Source organism: Protomyctophum parallelum (assembly GCF_964188405.1).
Source record: "Protomyctophum parallelum genome assembly, chromosome: 1".
Classification (NCBI taxonomy): domain Eukaryota; kingdom Metazoa; phylum Chordata; class Actinopteri; order Myctophiformes; family Myctophidae; genus Protomyctophum; species Protomyctophum parallelum.
The window spans coordinates 78,635,087-78,653,058 of record NC_139697.1 but is presented as its reverse complement, the minus strand read 5'-3'; the positions used below and the strand labels follow the sequence as shown (position 1 = coordinate 78,653,058).

Sequence of the window (17,972 nt, the reverse complement as noted above, 5' to 3'; positions counted from 1 at the left end):
CTGATGTTGTTTTTATTTAAGTATAGAGACAATAAATGAAAGTCTGCGTGAAGCATTCTTAAAATACTGACATTTTATTGCCCAAATTATAAATTAAAATTGACACCCAGATATTATTTTTCCAATTCTTGTTGAATTTGGGTTCTGTCCCAAAGCTTATGAATCAATTTTCAATGAATTGCCAAATTATTGTTGTCTGTGTAATGCAATGCAAAATATTGCATTACCTTTTTTACAACATAAAATTGAGAATTGCAGCAGCTTGAGCAGCAGCAGCGTACAGTATCAATACAAAAATAGATCTTGATTATGTTCATTGCCATTCATTCAGTTTATAACATTTGTATACCATTCAACATTATTCAGTGTATTACTCCATTCAATAATGTGTCAAATTACTTTATTGTAGGACATTTTTTTATGAAAAATGCTGAGAGGCAAACATGATGGTGTGCAGTGAATAGCGTTGAATTAAACTATTCATTGAGTAAGAATAGCAGTTTTGAATGCAGGGCTGTAAATTGTGGAAGCCTTTTTTTCAGGGTGGTTTTCTTTTTCTTAAATCATGTTATGGTTGGTAAGAGGCAGCAAGATTGCTGTGAGGCTGCTGACAGAGTCAGACAGACGTAGAGCCTCATTAGGCAAAAATGCATGAGTAGCTCTGTAGCTTTCAGATATTGGTGCTATAAGTAAAGCTTCGGGAACCTACGTATTTCACCTAATATAATTTATTATCTGTCAAGCATTCCAAGTATGGATAATTCATCGAAAATGTGTATAGTGTCCATGCACGATCAATGTTGTGCGTGGTTTATTTATTGATCAGAAGAAGATAACACTGCTCTTGCAGATCAATATATACATGTGAGATCATGGAAAGGTGGCATATTGAGAGACGATCACTCTTTATATAGGCCCATCTTTGTTACAGGGTGATATTTGCATTGTTATCACGTGTATTTGTCTTTAATCTACAGGCTAGGCTACAAAGTAATTATTTAGCTAAACATTTTAAACAGATACTTGCAAATCGTGAAATATGCTTTTAAGTTGCTCAATTTCTACAAGCTGTCTTGTACTGCACTGGGAAATTGGTAGGACTGTCTTGACATATTGTTATTTTGGGAAGAAACTGCAAGTTATTTTTCTCTTAGCCACTGTGAGTTTGTGAGCAATCACCTGTTTGAGGACAGCAGATACTGTGCCAAGTGGAGGGTGCACAATAAAGAACCCTTGCAGAGACAGAGAGAGCTCTATATATATTCAGTACATGCTATGACTCATTCACATCCTTATGACACACATAGCAATTGTTTGGCTGGTTTAGTAGGCAACAATCGTTACAATCCTGAATATATCCATGATATGTAACTCTTGTGTACATTTACATTACAATAACTGGGTCAATTAGGTTACATTTAACTCTCAGAGTTAAATGAACACTCAGGATTTTACTGTGTATTGCAAAACTGAGATAATCCATACTGTAATTAGGCAGATCATCTCAAATCTATAATAGCATTCACAAGTGCTGCAATTTTAATCCATAGCCACACTGGCTCACATGGCATTTTAGCTCCCAAATTAAAATAACAGTGTCATACTGTCATGATTCAAGACACTATAGTGCGACTGCATTGGACCGTAACTTTCTGTTTATTAGAGAGCATTATTTCACATCACAACCTATATCTCCTAAGGCTGCGGCTTCATTCATGTTGTCCCCATGCTGTGCCACAACCATCAATGCAGCCCAAGTGCAAACTGTCCTCTGACCACAATCAAGTCTACATAATCTCAAACAATTAAGTAAAACCCATGCAAATCCTAAACCAAGCATGCCATTTAAATTTATTTAACCCCCTTATTTTATTATTTTGCATGGTGCGCAGAAACATTACGATGGTTGAATACACTTTGGTCTTTGGACAGTACGTGACGCATACAGTAGATGATGTCAAGAACTTAATTAGGCTGCTGCTGTTGTTGATGGGTGAAGTTGCATAGCCTACCACGCTGTCAGCAATACAGGATGCTGTAGACTAGAGCGTGTCAACCGAAGAATAAACGGCAGCCCAGCAAGGAATGTACGAATAGGCGCCGGTCGAGTTATTTTTTTATTTTATGTTTTACAGTGCGCAATACTGTAGCTATATAGCTCGAGCGTCCTCGCATATACCGTCGCACCAGACAAGAAGATTTGGATTAACACTAATGAACTGGAATAAACAACCCACCCGCTCTCCACAGACAGCGACTCGCGTTGCATTAAATGCGTTTTGAAAACCGATTGTGACGTTCCGACAGAACATTGGGATATTACGGGGAGGAAGATGGGGGTCCGCGGACACTTTGCCGTCTTCTGGAAGTGCACGGCGTTTCTGTTTTTGAGAATTGTGCTTCTTGTTTTACCAACAGGGTTGCCTGTCCGCAGCCAGGGGGATTCTCAGTCTGACAACAAAGTGATGGACAATATCACCGTCCGACAAGGCGAGACAGTCTTTCTACGGTGAGTCAACACCTTTTCTTGCGCATTCTGCACTTTGTTTTACTAAAGTTTGACATTGGCTTTCGCAACTGCCTGGCTGGAGAAGTGGTGTTGTTAAAACACATGTCTGCCTGTGCCGTCTATTTCATAGTCAAGTGCACGTCTTTGTGGGGGATTTCAAAGGATTAGGCTGAGCGAACACACTTCATTCGGAAAGCGACCCTCTAATCTTTGACAGCTGTTAACAAGAGACTGCAGCGTTTTAATTGTTGTGTAACGATGCGGGACTAAAGTGGTAAAGGTTTTGGACTTGAAAGAGAGCACTAGACAGACAGACACCGACTGAGCAGCGTTGCAGGTGGAAACGTAAACATGAGCATGTAGAAATGGAGTTGGACCGGCTGACAACAATTCCCTCAGGAGAAAGAGGAGCTAATGGAGGAGAGAGGGATTGGTCCCATTTATCCTGTCCGTGTTCCCCACTTCCCATTTAGCCTCTGTGTGGCACCCACACAACTGAACACAGAACGAAGGCTTTATCAGTGTGTGAGTTCACATAATATGGTATTTACAGGAAGTCATTATACTTTTGCCACCCCATGTGGCTCATGGTGAAAAAGATAATATGTAGTATGCAGTACAAATTAGGCCTATGGATCTTAAAATTACAGCAGTCATGTAATGTGGGTAATGTAATCATGGGTGTGATTTTATTGTGTCTGAGGTGGAGTAGCCTAGATTGTCAGGTGGTGTCACACCAGGTAGTGTTTGCTATACAGTAACATATTTGGATTTTAACAGAAAGATAACGCCATAAATCACACAAAGTGAGTGACAGACTTCAACACTTGTCACTCACTTGGCATAGTAGCACACAGCATGCAAGCGATGCATGCATGCAAACAACATGTTTCTCCAGAAGAGTTTCTAGTGTCTCCATCTCTCTGGAAGAGGTTGCACATGACCTCTGTGGCCAACTCTGACATGAAGCTTCAGCTGACACAAATCAACACCACGCTGTTTGTCCAAAGCACACACAATAACTCCTCTCCCACCGACGTCGTGTTCATTTATCTTCAGCCGTACAGACTGCATTTGACACAAATCAACACCACTGCTGTTCATCCAAAACACACTGGGCTATATCTTACGCCACCCCTTAACCCTAATTTGCCATTTGTTATTATTTTAAAAATCCTTTTAAAATAGTTAAAATAGCCGATCTACAAGCTCACAATGTCTCGATGTAGATTGGCTAGTTGAACTATTTTTAAATGTTTTTCAAAATAGTAAAAAATGGCAAATAAATAACACATCAACATACGTGCAACTTTGCAAGTGATGTTGGAGCCTCTAAACCTCTGTTTCCTTAATTTTTTTATTTCCTTCTCTTGTAACCCGGCAGGGAGGCGCTTTTGTTTCAAAACAAAATAATGTTCACAGTACACGTGACTCTGCTACTACCAGACAAGGGAAGAGAGAGGGAGGCGAAACTTAAGCTCTGAGTCTGAGCAGAGCACCGTGGTGTAGGCACGCAACTTAGTTGCAGGAAGAACGCGTGAAAATTGAAAAAGGGGGCTTAAATGGTGCATTTATATAGGTAAATGGTGCAATTATATAGCGCCTTTATCCAAGGCACTTTACATAGATTGTGCATAATACATTCACACACCGATGGTGGCGGAAACCATGCAAGGCACCAACCAGCACATCAGAAGCATTTAGGGGTTCAGTGTCTTGCTCAAGGACACTTCGACACTAACTCTGGGGGAGTCCGGGTTCGAACTGGCAACCTTGCGGTTACCATCCAGCCACTCTACCCCTGAGCCGCCCCTATCAACAGGCTTGTTGCATCGCTCATTGTGTTGCCCTCAGCAACGTGTTGCCCTACACGCAGTGCGCGTATAGGTAACGACAGGGCTGTTGCTATACATTAGATCAGATGTGATATTTGTTGTCTGGTGCTGTGTAACATTTGATGCAGATTGTGGCTATGGGGTAAGATGAGCAACTGGGTAAATTGAGCCCGTTTTGAATCGGTGAAAAACAATACAGTAGGATTAGGCCCTATACATTTCTTTAAAAAACAAAAACGATTGTACAGACCATACTGTATCTTATCATTATAGCTTATGAAGAGAGAGAAATGCTGTGTTCCTTATTAATTTGGACAATCACATTCTATGAAGATGAATGGGATTGGGAACAGCTCATCTCACCGACTGGGGGTAATTTGTGCATCAGGAATACTTTTCCCTGTGATCAATAATTTGTGAACTGCATTATCTAGGAAAATGTGTGTGTGTTAGGTTGCGCACAGGTGGTGAAAAACAGCCATGCTGTTTTCGTGCTCAGACGCACCCAGGCAGGCAGGAACCCACACACATAGTCACTTAAGGAAGTGGTTTGCACTTAAAAAGTGGCTCATCAATATTAAAATATTGAAAATCGTGTTTGCTGATATGCTAACTTGTCTTTCCCATGGCATTTCATTTTTATCCATCAGAATAAGGTCTGTTTGGATTTATTGGTATTGAACAGCAGAGGTGGACAGAGTACTCGACCCCAGTTAGAGTACAAATACGACCTGTACTGTACTGTAGTAGTAAACAATTCAGTACTTTTTCCACCACTGGTATTGAAGTTATGATAATGGAAATAGAATGCATAAATTGTGCATTTTCATAATCAGTTTGGTCCAACATTGTATTGTATCGGACTTTAGTATCCTAAAAAGAGAGAAAACACAAGATCAGAATACATGACTCACTATTGTTCAAAGTTTATTTCTCACTGAATCATTTAACACAAACATGGCTCAAACATTATAGGAGACTGCCAAATTTCAAAGTTTAACACTCCCTGAAACCTTTAACTGCCTTACCCTTCTCTTTTATGCTCTTACTGTTCTATTTTGAACATAGATGAATAACCCATTAGACATTACTAGTCCTTACCCGTTCTGATATATTTCAACTTGTATAATATATTTGTGTGTGTGTGTGTGTGTGTGTGTGTGTGTGTGTGTGTGTGTGTGTTTTTATGAATAAAAACAGCAGTATAACATGAAAGTATTCTTACAAATGCATGGTAGGGAAACGTTTTCATGGCAAGAGCAAGGACCGCAACATTTACACTTATTAGACAACAGAGCCCCATTTGAAAAGTATCAAGGACCCCCAGTTTGACATGCACCTATATATGGAGTTATGGACAGTCGCAGAGATCCAATTTGCAGGTGGATTTGCGTCCAAAACGGTCTCAATTGTGAGCTTTGGCTTGCGAGAACTCATGGCTTTTGCAACCTGTGATGTTGTGAGCTTGTAGATTAGCTGTTTTCACCGGAGCGTGCGCTGTAGCCACTTCACGCTGTGTGTGTGTGTGGCTTATGTTCAAGACAGTTGTATCTCGTGTTGTGTTTATAGCGAACTGAAAACGGCCACGCGATGACGCACGCGCACACATACGCACGTGCGCACACACAGCTTAAGTAGTTTACACACACACACGCTCAAGCGAAAGTAGTCTGCACACACACGCACGCACGCACACACACACACACACACACACACACACACACACACAAATCCAGCCAGGCAAGGGCAGAAGGTTCCTATTATAACGACAGTGGGTGGCCACCTCAGAGTAGCCTGCGCACACGCTTTTAGTGAGGTGCTAAGCAAGGGTTGTTGTGGTATATCAATCAATCCGTCCACTCCATGTGCGTGCGCACGTGCAGTCTTTATGTGCGCGGCTGCACGCTGTTTCACCCACGTTTGGTTAAAAGTTATAGGGCCTATCAAGTGATCCAACAGAGCCAGTCCGATAGATAATCATTCCGTTGTGATCGTGGCCGTGCTGGTGCAGGAAAGATGAGATCTGTAACTGCGGGCGAAACAACTGAAGTTACGCGGAAAACTGTGTCCCAGTATTAATCAGTGACGGTCCCAAAATGCAATTCACTTGGAGTTTTGCCGCCCTGTGGCTGCGGGGGGTACTGCACCCGGGTGCGTTTTTAATTCACTAATAAATTAATTAATAATCATTAATGTGTCAAATCGAAAAAAGGGCTCCGTCACGCCCTCCATATTCATATGGTCAATGCCTGTGTGAAAAGTGGGAACGATTGGTGCAGGCAGTGAGGAGATAATGAGGAGATAAAATGCGGTCGGACACACACTCACAGTCACACACACTCAGACATTCGCTCTATTATAGTATAGATTTGCTGTATAGCACTGTATCCTTTAGGCTATTTTTCCCTTTAGTTTATACAGTTCTCATTCCCAGGTTGCGGTGGATGGTAGAATGGTAGTATATGGGTCCCATTTCAGTCCCATATTTCCTTCCCTTGTACATCCCATATGTTTTTGTTTTTATTCTCATGTTACAGTACTTATAAGCAAAAACCTGCTCTGATTTTGGTACAGTATAGGGTACACAAAGGCCTAATCAAAGACCATTACATTCTCTATTCAGCTCTAATGATGCAGAAACCAGATGTGGCTACTTTCCAAAATCAGTCACTGTTTTTCCTTGCCACTGTCACCAAGCGCTTTCTCATGAGGGAATTGTACGGTCTTTCATTACACTTGACCAGCTCTATATGTAAAGTGTCATGAGTCAACCTCTTGTGATTTGGCAATAATAGGCTAAATAAAATGTATTTGACTCCCAAATAAAAAAATGTCAGGTGAGACTTAGCAAAGTGACGATGTGACCACTTGTGACATGACCCAATCTGAACGCACTAGATTGTTTTGCACGCTTTAGCCTGTGAGTAAGATGCCCGGCCGGGATGCGGGCGAAGTAGTCACAGGACAGGACCTTGTTTTTTTAGGGCTCTGGCAGCCGGCTGTGGTACCAAGCAAGTATTAAAGCGGGTGTGGAAGTCAATAGTCCGACAACCTGTTCCCACAGGTGAGACAATATAGTTCTGGGGGTATATTTCTTGCCCTTCCCGGCTCTGCTCTCAGCCATGGAAGCAGGATTAGTGTTACATTTTCGCTTTTTCGATTTTTGCTGGGTCCAGAGAGAGAGAGAGTGTATTGGACTGGTTACTGGTATTTAACTTTGCTAGCTGGACAGCTTTCGGTATTGGTAGCAACCGGTGATCCAAGATTCACTCTTGCCAAAACAGATACACGCGATACACGGAAAGGTAGATCTGTGATGGCAAGAGAAGAGCAAATTGAACGGGGCTTGAGGCCACATCAGGGCCTTATGTACTGTTTCATAAGTGGGGTGTTAATCTGCTGACATGGCATGAACATCACTTTGAACTAACCCCCCCCCCACGTATACACGTATACAAATACCTCTTTGATGCGCCGGGGGGGCTGTGCGATATGGAGTGATTGATATGATAAAATAAATACCGTACATCTCGTTAACACAGTAACACAATGTGGCCAACATCTGCAATTTGCTGAACTGAAAAAGTGTGTCCACAAAGTGGCATTGTCTGGCTGTTAACAAGCACCCTGTCCTTCTAGCTCTCTTGGTGGTAACTGACACACTACAATTGCATTGTGGGAAAACTGAGGTCGGACGGTAGCCAACACTGGGCATTGTATCACCTTAAATTAATGGTGGTGTAAGTGATTTTTATTGAATTCCTTTCTAAATAAGTGTTAAATAGATCTATATTCACACCGTTTCAGGCCGGGATACAAATTCAATTTAATCAGGAGGACATAAAATTAGCAGACAAAATTGTAATTAGTACTGTACATCATAACATTGAAGCTGCTATATGAGTTTTCACTCCTTCTTTACTTTCCTCTTTTCAAGTAGGCTAGTTCAACAACTGACATGATTTGGTATTTGACATTTGTTATAGCTAGGCTGTTAAATGTGCCCATTATTGTACCGGTATCCATGCTTTTGTTACTTTACAAAGGACTCAAGGAGACGTGCTTTCATGGCAGAACTTCTAAGTGTAAACTTCAGTTATGCTTTCATTAGTCACCTAGGTTGAGTGATTGAGTACCACTCAGTTTAATATGCATTAGGATCTCTGGGATGCCAATCTACACTTTAACATGCTCAGTGTTATTGTTAATTTAAGAAATGTACAAATGGAACCAAATTACAGTTTTGCAAGCCTTTAATTCAGGCCTTACCGGTTAACATTTCTGAGTTAAATTATCACTCTGGATTTTGCTGTGCTCCAAGTTCCCACTCTCTGTGGGTGCTTAATGGGGGAAATTGTACATCTTTGTGGTTGCAGTTAGTGAAAAACGTGATGGTGTTGGCCAGTAGAACCCTTGTAGCTGTTTATCCAGGCCATGCCATTCAGGCCATGCTCAGCCTGGTGACAGACCCCCATTCCGAAACACCGCCATTCCGAAACACCGCCATTCAGAAACCCGGTTAGGGTTAGGGTTAGGGTTAGGGTTCTGAATGGCGGTGTTTCTGAATGGCGGTGTGTAACCGCTCAGCCTTGCCATTGTCTTATGTTAAGATGTTTTGGCTGTGTTACTGTATGCTCGACTATCCATTTACCCCTCTTCCTTCCAGAGTTTAAGCCTGGAGCATTCTTGATTTGGGTTAATGCATGCATATACAGATTAAGAACCATTCAAGTTAAAGCCTATCCCATATTGAAAACTGCATTTATTGCTTTGGTTCGATACTGTTTAGCTTGAAGTCTAAATTGTTTATTCAACACAATTTTCATATGAGCCTTTAAGCTTCTTTGGCGCTGTGAAATTGTGCTAAAACCATTGGAGCATAATGCTTTGCTGTCAGACATGAAAGTCTTTCTTGTCAATCTATGTTTGCAGTTAGAGGTCTCTTTAACAAGATATTCAATTTATTTTCCTGGCCTTGGGCCAAGATTGGAAAGGTGATAATTTGATTTCACGGAGAGATGCTAACGATTGTCGTCGTAATTCCATTACAAAGAGATGTTGCGTCATCTCGAGCCCATGTTGCCATCTTTCAGGCACACCATTTCACAGTGTCTTTATTTCTGTTGTACTAGAATGGGTTGTCATCATCACCCAAATATAAGCTGAATACTGTTCTTTTTACTGTATTCTATTTATTTGCAAGATAATTTTTCTCCCCAGCTTTTATCTGCTCTACCAAATACCAATATCAGTCAGATCTAACTGAAACCCCTTTGAGTTTGTCAGAAAGAGAATGGTTGTTGTTGCTATCTAAGATGTCAGAAAGAGAAGGTTTGTTGCATTCAACAAAATGTCACACAGCATCCACAAGTAAACCCACTGCATGCTTTCTACATTCTATCTATATAACGTTATACTATGATACAATAAATGCATGGAATCTACATAGGCCGTACGTCCATCTGTCCGACAGACTGAGAATTGAGTTAAGAATCCAGCCGTTGAGTCCGTTGGATAGGCTCCGACGGTTGTCCAGAACTGCCAATCTGAGTGATACACCCTTATGTAGGCATATAATATGGAGATCCGGTTGTCCAGAACCACCGATCCAACCAGTATGCCCATATGGGAATATACTGATGACATTAACGATGTCCATATATGGGCACAAGTGTGTGTGTGTGTGTGTGTGTGTGTGTGTGTGTGTGTGTGTGTGTGTGTGTGTGTGTGTGTGTGTTGAATGCTCAAAATATTAGACCCTTTTGTCATTTGACTCACCATTTAATCAGAACATAAGAGAGAGATGTGGTTTGTTGGTGTTGGATTCTTTATGAACTCAAGCATATGCTCTGGGAATCAGCTTGGCCTACATAATATGGCGTGCATTGTTGACAAGAATAATCTCCAGTGGATTATGAAGTGGGTACTCTCTAAACTGTGGAACAGCAACTATGGTTAGTCACCTGTAATTTTAAGAATTTGTATATTGATATGATGTGCCCTTGTGTGAATGCACATTTTTTGGAATCCCAGAATTGTTTTTATTAATATTTCTGTACTGTTGGTAATGTTCTGTATGATGGCATGCCAAATTAACCTGATTTTGCCAGATGGGGGCGGTATTGGGTAACCATGTTCCCCAACACCACAACCATCTGGGACCTCTCAGGGAGTTCAGCTAACACCGAACCGCTCCCGGTTCGAGCCAATCAGCGTGAGGTTAATGCCAAATAGCACTGACTGAGCTTAACTTGGTAAATGATTGCAGGAAATTACTAGTTGGCCTGTTCATCAAAGTTTGTCATGTTCAGATAAAGTTATTTTAAAGACAGCCAAGGTTACAGCCAAACTTGTAGCTATTTGCATCAGGTCACGCTGGTTCCTATATTTAAAATATAATGCCTCATGTTGCAATAGGTTGGGCCAACCCTGAAACATCATCACTTTACTGCTGGCAATTTTAATAGCATTGAAATTTAGTATGCCAGAGGAAAAGATAAGTAGACCTGTCTTTGGCGCCAGGATTATCGGTTTCTTGGTTTCAAGTTGCAGCATGATTGCATTAAACAGTGTAAGACGTTGACTTACAGCTCAGATAGCATGTGTGGAGATGTGGTGTTGTGGCTAGTCTACTTAACCATGGCTGGAGTCATGTTTAGGATTATCCTAAAAGGTTCTCATCTCTACCTCCTCTTGTGAAATTCCATATGGTCACAGATGACATACAGGTCATTCCTACTACTCGGTGCCATTTCAGCCTAGTAGCTTAGAACTATACTATATAATATTTAAAATGTTAGATTTTGTTTGAATTTGATTAGAAATATTTGTAACTGAAGCTGAATAAACATGCGGGGGACATATCATTTTACCATACCTCTACTCAAATCAAAGGGATTATTTTATATTTACAGAATTTCACTCTGAGGTACAAATATCTTTTTTTTCTAGGGTGGAAAACCTTTAATAGGGTAAGATAAGCTTTTTGGAATTAGTGTTTTTGCTTATTTTACACAAGATATGCTGTATTATGAACTGGGGACACAAATGGCACCGAATAGGAATGACCCACACATCCTTATGTGCGCACACAACATACTGTAGATATAAGAATTTTAAGACTAGATGGCTCACCCACGCTGCTGGCCAATGGAGAGCGACGTCGCTACGTGGCGGCCATCTTACCGAGGGGCAGCATAACATTGTGTCTATGGGGCATGTACTTTTTAAATAATCAAAACTTGCTCAATTTTCAACCGATTTTCAAACGGGTTTGGTTTGTGATAAACGTCAGAGACGTCCACATACTTATAGGATTTTATATGACGTTCATATAAAAACATATTTTAAGCAGATAAGTGTCCTGAATCATAGCCACGTTGATAACGTTTGTAATAAACCAACCTGCATCCTTCAAGATTTGAGCGAGTTATGACTATTTTAGTTTGAGCTGCCATTGAACATACTGTACTGTAGCCCCTCAGCAAGATGGTAGCTGGGTGAACTACGTCAGAAACTCCGCCTTGAGCCATCTAGCCTTTATATATGTTTATGTGCGCACGCACACGCGTGGATGCGATGCCATGACAGGCGGGCAGACGGACGGACAGAGACGGACGGGGAGAAACTAACCTAATAATCATCATGCACTATTACAAATGCTATCAGATGGTCACAGTCTCAAAACTGATTGGAGAAATTGAGAATATAAACAAAACACTGTGCTCAAATGTTCTGGTCCTACTTGTGTGTCATCATCAGGGCATCATCAGGGCTCATTTGACTGACCGTTCCCCAGCATACTGTAAGTTGTCAGATCATTGAGCTTTAAGGAGTTTACACTTTACACAAGATCATTTATATTTAGTGACAGTCGCACACCGGCATTGTGCACCGGAAAAAGCTGATCTACTAACTTGCAGCGTGTTGTGAGCTTGTTTTTAGTGCCCGACACGGTGTGTAACCAAGGTATAAATCAATCATGTTAACCCTAACCCATGTGGCTGGTAAAGTTTAGCTCTACTGTAATTATAATACATCAAAAGTATTTGATTTGGACAAAGTAGCACTAAATGAAATTAGCTGTTCACAGACAGATGGGGGCGAAAACATAATACCGACCCTGGCCGTTCTGGTCTGGCAGGGGATAAAAACAAATACAACCTTTTGAGATATATTTGTAACCATAGCTTTCCCCTGGCTCAAGTAAGTTGTTACTGGTTTGCTGCTTTGTAGAGAGATGTCTAGAGAGCAAGGGGTGAAAGACAGAACATCAAAGGGCTCAAACAGGGTGTTGAGTTGAAGTTCTTGGTGTGTGTGTGTGTGTGTGTGTGTGTGTGTGTGTCATCATGTGGAAACCTGCTGATTTTGTTGATCGTGACCCCATGACCTTACCTCTAGCACCTCCCATCAATGATTATATTACTGTATACGGCCCAATTCTAAAGGACAGTAGACAGTTAATGTCTACCATTCTGATAATTATTAATTCTGTTTACATGCATCTTTTGGGTCGGGTATGTGTGTAAAAATAATATAAAATCAATAATGGTTCATTAACAGAATAATGCTGTAAGCTAACTAATTGCAAAATGATCCCTTAGCACAGGGGTAACCAACCAGGGGTTCGCGAGCTACCAGTAGCTCGCGGGAACCTTTCAAGTCGATCCCGAAGTGTCAGACTGACGGGCAGCCAGCCAATACACAGCAGAATGTCGTTCGCAAAAAAGAGCAGATCTACAAGCTAACAACATGTAGAGGCTCGATGCATTTTAGCTTGAAGATCTGTTCCCCTTGCTTCCACCGCACCGCCCTCGGCCCTCCCCCTTTTAGCACTCTGTGCTCATGCGCTGTGTCCTGTGTGTCTGTTGTTCCCTCGCAGACAGCACAGAGCTAGCCTGGTTAATAAACCAGACCGAATCAGCCGTTGGCAGCACAGAGCGTCAGAGTGAACGCAGCATGATAGCATCCCCGACACGTTGAATACTAAACTAATTTGTAAAGTTCGAACGCCAACTTTTTTTTTTTTTTTTTTTAAGATATTTTTTTGCGGCTTACGCCTTTATTGATTTTTTAAGGGATAGAAAGTAGGCTGACAGGAAACGGGAGAGAGATGGGGGGATGACATGCGGTAAAGGCTGTGTCGGGTCCGGGAGTCGAACCCGCGGCACACCGCGACTGGATCACCAGTCCGGTGCCCAGACCGTTACGCTACGGCCTGGGCTGAACGCCAACTTTTAACCAAACGTGGGAGAAACACTGTGCACGGCTGCACGCACAAATAAAGAGTGCACTCGGCACTCGCGCACGCACATGACGGATTATTATCGATCAAAACAATCCTTAGCGTCGCTTACAAAAGCATGTGTTGCACAGCATGAATGATAAGTAATCACCGATCTGGCTGGATAAATATCACTATGACAAAGTGTCAAAATGTTTAGTGCCGCTGTCAAAACATGACACAGTGAGAGTTGAAGATTCTAACTATTGGAACAAGAAAGCCACAGTTTTGAAGGAAGTGGGTCCTAGCTGTTGTTCTATCATGGGATATTCGATGCAGGGCAAGATGCTCGATTGTGAATTAAATTGTAACATTCTCCTTGGCTTTGACTACTTCAGACAGAACATCTGACACACAGCTACAGTAGACTATTAATTTACTATGCTGTTAACTTACTCGGCTGCCTACCGTTGCTCGTTAAGCAGGTCACACAATGGATATATGGACCACTGATATTTATCCAGCCAGGTCGGTGATTACTTATCATTCATGCTGTGCAACACATGCTTTTGTAAGCGACGCTAAGGATTGTTTTGATCGATAATAATCCGTCATGTGCGTGCGCGAGTGCACTCTTTATTTGTGCGTGCAGCCGTGCACAGTGTTTCTCCCACGTTTGGTTAAAAGTTGGCGTTCGAACTTTACAAATAAGTTTAGTATTCAACGTGTCGGGGACGCTATCATGAACTCGTATGACTGACTCACATCTTAATGACACCCTCAGACTGGCAATCGCTAAATATGAACCAGATTTCAAAACGCTTGCAGATAAAGTGCAGTCACAGCAGTCTCATTAAAGGTGGGCTGACCCTGAGAGTATGTCACCATATCTGTGCAAATATATATGGTCATGTTATGCCTATGTCATTTGAACATCTGCCAATGTGAATATTCATTGAAATGAGAAACAAAATATTGTGCTGTTAAAGCAATTCATGTCCTTTGCATTTTGTTTTATTTAAAAAAAACTCGAAGTTTATTTGCATTTTGTCCTAATATTTTTTATTTCTAATACATTTGTCTTAATATTATTTGACATTGATAATATAACTTACTATAAGTTTTTATTCTAATTTAAGCTTTAGTCTTTGTGTGGATGTGTGCACATGCATTGAGCCTGTCAGAAATAGCAAAAAAACAAGTGTTTTTTCTAACACGTTTTAGTGGTAGATCTTGGCTTACAATTGGGAATAAAATGGGCTCTTGGGCTTGAAAAGGTTGGTTACCACTGCCTTAGCAAGTTAGCAACATTCCTAATTTTGTCCAATATGTGCTGCATGTTCGTCATCGTCACATAGTTGGCTACCACATACTGTAAAACTTAGTAACTTAGCTATTATACAAATGATGAACTATTTGTATAATATTAGACTACTTGGGAAAAATGGGTAAAGAAATGCTTTGCATCATTGTCACAAGAAGCCCTGAAAGACAGTGTTGACTAAAACACTTCGATGTAAGCTCTAAGATATGCAGTTTTTCATATTAATTCTGATAACACTGGCAGTGGCAGGACAGATTAGGAACCAGCTGCACATGTCTGACAGTGCTTATTTCTGACAAGCAGGATGATTCGACACTTGCAGGCTGGGGTGATTGCAAGGTCTGTCCTCTAAAAGACCCAGCCTACAGTTTGACGGCTGTTGATGTCAATGGAGGGAAAGTATGTCTCTAATGGCTGCCCCTGTCTGTCAGTGAGTGAGTGAGTGAGTGAGTGAGTGAGTTTGTGTGTGCAGTGCACGCATGTATGTGTTTGTAAGTGCTTTAATGTCTGTGTGTGATGAGAAATTACAAAAGGGAAATTGGTATAGCTAGTGGTTTTTTTTTGTTTAGTTTTTTCTGTTTCCCTGGATGCAATTTATGGATTCTGTTATTGCGAACGCAATGAACACTAACTATGAGACCCTGCAGATCATGTCTGTCTGTCTGTGTGTCCGTGTGTCTGTCCCGCTGTGACACCACCCGCCCGCCACCAGAGGGCGCAGCTGTAGCGCACACACACACACACACACACACACACACACACACACACACACACACACACACACACACACACACAACCACACACACACACACACACACACACACACACACACAACCACACACACAGTAAACTTAAAAAAAATTACTAACTAAAAAGAAAAAAAAAGTACGTAATTTATTCTAATTGTTGTTATTGCAATTTACGAGCTGCGTTCGCATCACGCGTTTGCGCGTCTTACTTGTTGTCTACTGTAGCCTACTAACCAGTAAGACGCCCTGAGGGCGAGAACGCATCTGCCTGTGGGTGACGGCAGACTGATGGGCGAGCAGGGTTTGATGAGGTCAGATCAACATGTGGAATGTCAGAACAGGTCAGCTCCATATATGGAAATCTAAGGGTGGCAGCGTGGGCAGTTGACGAGCATGCCTGTCTAGAGTGTGAATGTCAGGTATCAGTCAAAAGGGAGACATCGAAGAGGAAGGACGGATGGGGAAGGATCAACATAATGGAATGTCAGAACAGGTCTGGAACAGGATTTGGTCAGATGTAGAGTTGCTGGCCAATATTGATGACATCAGGGATCTCCATATATGGGCTTAATATTGATGACATCAGGGACATTAATCCCGGTGATGAAAAGTAAAACACTTCACTCACTTGGCGTGAAACACATGACTTTTATTTTTCATGTGTTGTTGCAAGGATAGCCAATGACAGAATACTGTGCAGTGTTGGGTAATGTTACTTTCTAAAGTAACTTTGTTAGGTTACTGGATTTCTGCCATTAAAATAATAATAATAAAGTTATGTTACAAGATTTCCTTCTGAGAAAAGTAACTTACATTACGTTACATTATTTTGGTGTTATTGTCTCCACCAGGCCGAAGGCCTAGGGGGAGAGTATGTTTTGCACTCCGTCCGTCCGTCCGTCCGTGTGTCCGTGAACAGCTAATCTCGGCCACCGTTAACCCGGTCGATGCCAAATTTTGCACACACACTCCCTGGATGCCAACGATGAACCTCTGCCCCAAACTTTCCAGAACGGCCTGTTATAGCGCCACCAAGAGGCCGCTTTGTGCACAGTACACCTACAGATTTTGTCCAAACATCACGCAAATTCGTACACAGTCTCTCTAGAGCCATTCAACGAAACCGGTCTTTCAGATTTCCAGAACGGCCTGTTATAGCACCACCAGGAGGCCGCTCCAGGAGGCCGCTTTGTGCAAAACAAGTTTTTGTACAGTACACCTACAGATTTTGTCCAAACATCACGCAAATTGGTACACAGTCTCTCTAGAGCCATTTAACGAAACCAGTCTTTCAGATTTCCAGAACGGCCTGTTATAGCGCCACCAGGAGGCCGCTTTGTGCAAAACAAGTTTTTGCACAGTACACCTACAGATTTTGTCCAAACATAACGCAAATTCGTACACAGTCTCTCTAGAGCCATTCAACGAAACCGGTCTTTCAGATTTCTCAGACTCCATCCTGATTGGTTAAGATTGGCTTCCAAAGTTCACAGGAGTGCTCAGTTTCAAACAAAATGCTGCAAATCATGAACACATCGCGTGATTTCCGTGAAATTGTGCACCCACATTCCCACTAGGCAGAGGACGAAATGCCACATGAACAATTTCAACTCAGCCTCAAGGTGGCGCTATAACTGGCCGAAAAGTGTTTTTACCTCTAACTGCACGGATCTGTGGATAACTTTGTATGCCAACTCCCTAGAGGCCAAGGAAAAACCTTTGCCTGGAATTCTTCACATCTGCTCATCCTGGTGGAGACCTGTGCCCAGTAGGGCACTTTTTCTAGTTTATGTTGCGTTACCGACAATCAAAACCCACCCTCTAGGAAAAAAAACCTGCAGCCTACCGGTGTTGCAGAGCTGCTGCTTCACCAATTTGCATTTTTACGTTGATCTCCTCCTTTCCCCAATAAATAATAAATCCCAAAATAGTGTGAATACTTCCACAGCCTTACTAAAGGAGTGGTGACCTATTGAATCCGGTACATTACAAGCATTATGATATCACCACAAACTGCAAAGTATAATGGGTCACATATTTTCGTATATCTGCGGCAGCAACGGTGTCGCTGCTTGCAGCAGCCTTGCATATCTCAGTTGACAGAGCTCATTCATTCAGGAAACAGTGCAAATAGATAATTTTTCCTTTGCGGCAACAAAAACGTATAGGTCTTAAATGTAACTAGTAATGCCATTGTTTTTGGAAAAAGTAACTAGGTAACGGATTACTCTAATTGCAAACTAACTCATTAAGTTACTCTGTTACCTACTAAAAGTATTTTTGTTATATAATGCCGTTATTTATAATGCCGTTAAACACCCAACACTGGTCC

General features: G+C 41.7%; 1 protein-coding gene across 2 annotated transcripts in view; it reads left to right on the top strand.

Annotated features, from left to right (window-relative positions):
• ntm (neurotrimin) overlaps positions 1-17,972 on the top strand; it is a 416,292-nt gene that overhangs the window by 300,509 nt on the left and 97,811 nt on the right. The window contains exon 2 of one of the 2 annotated variants that reach the window (XM_083776165.1): positions 2,419-2,509. In XM_083776165.1, coding sequence (XP_083632291.1) covers positions 2,419-2,509 — 91 coding nt within the window. Of the gene's footprint in view, positions 1-2,075; positions 2,510-17,972 lie in introns of those variants that run through there. The other variant, XM_083776164.1, reaches the window with a different exon arrangement.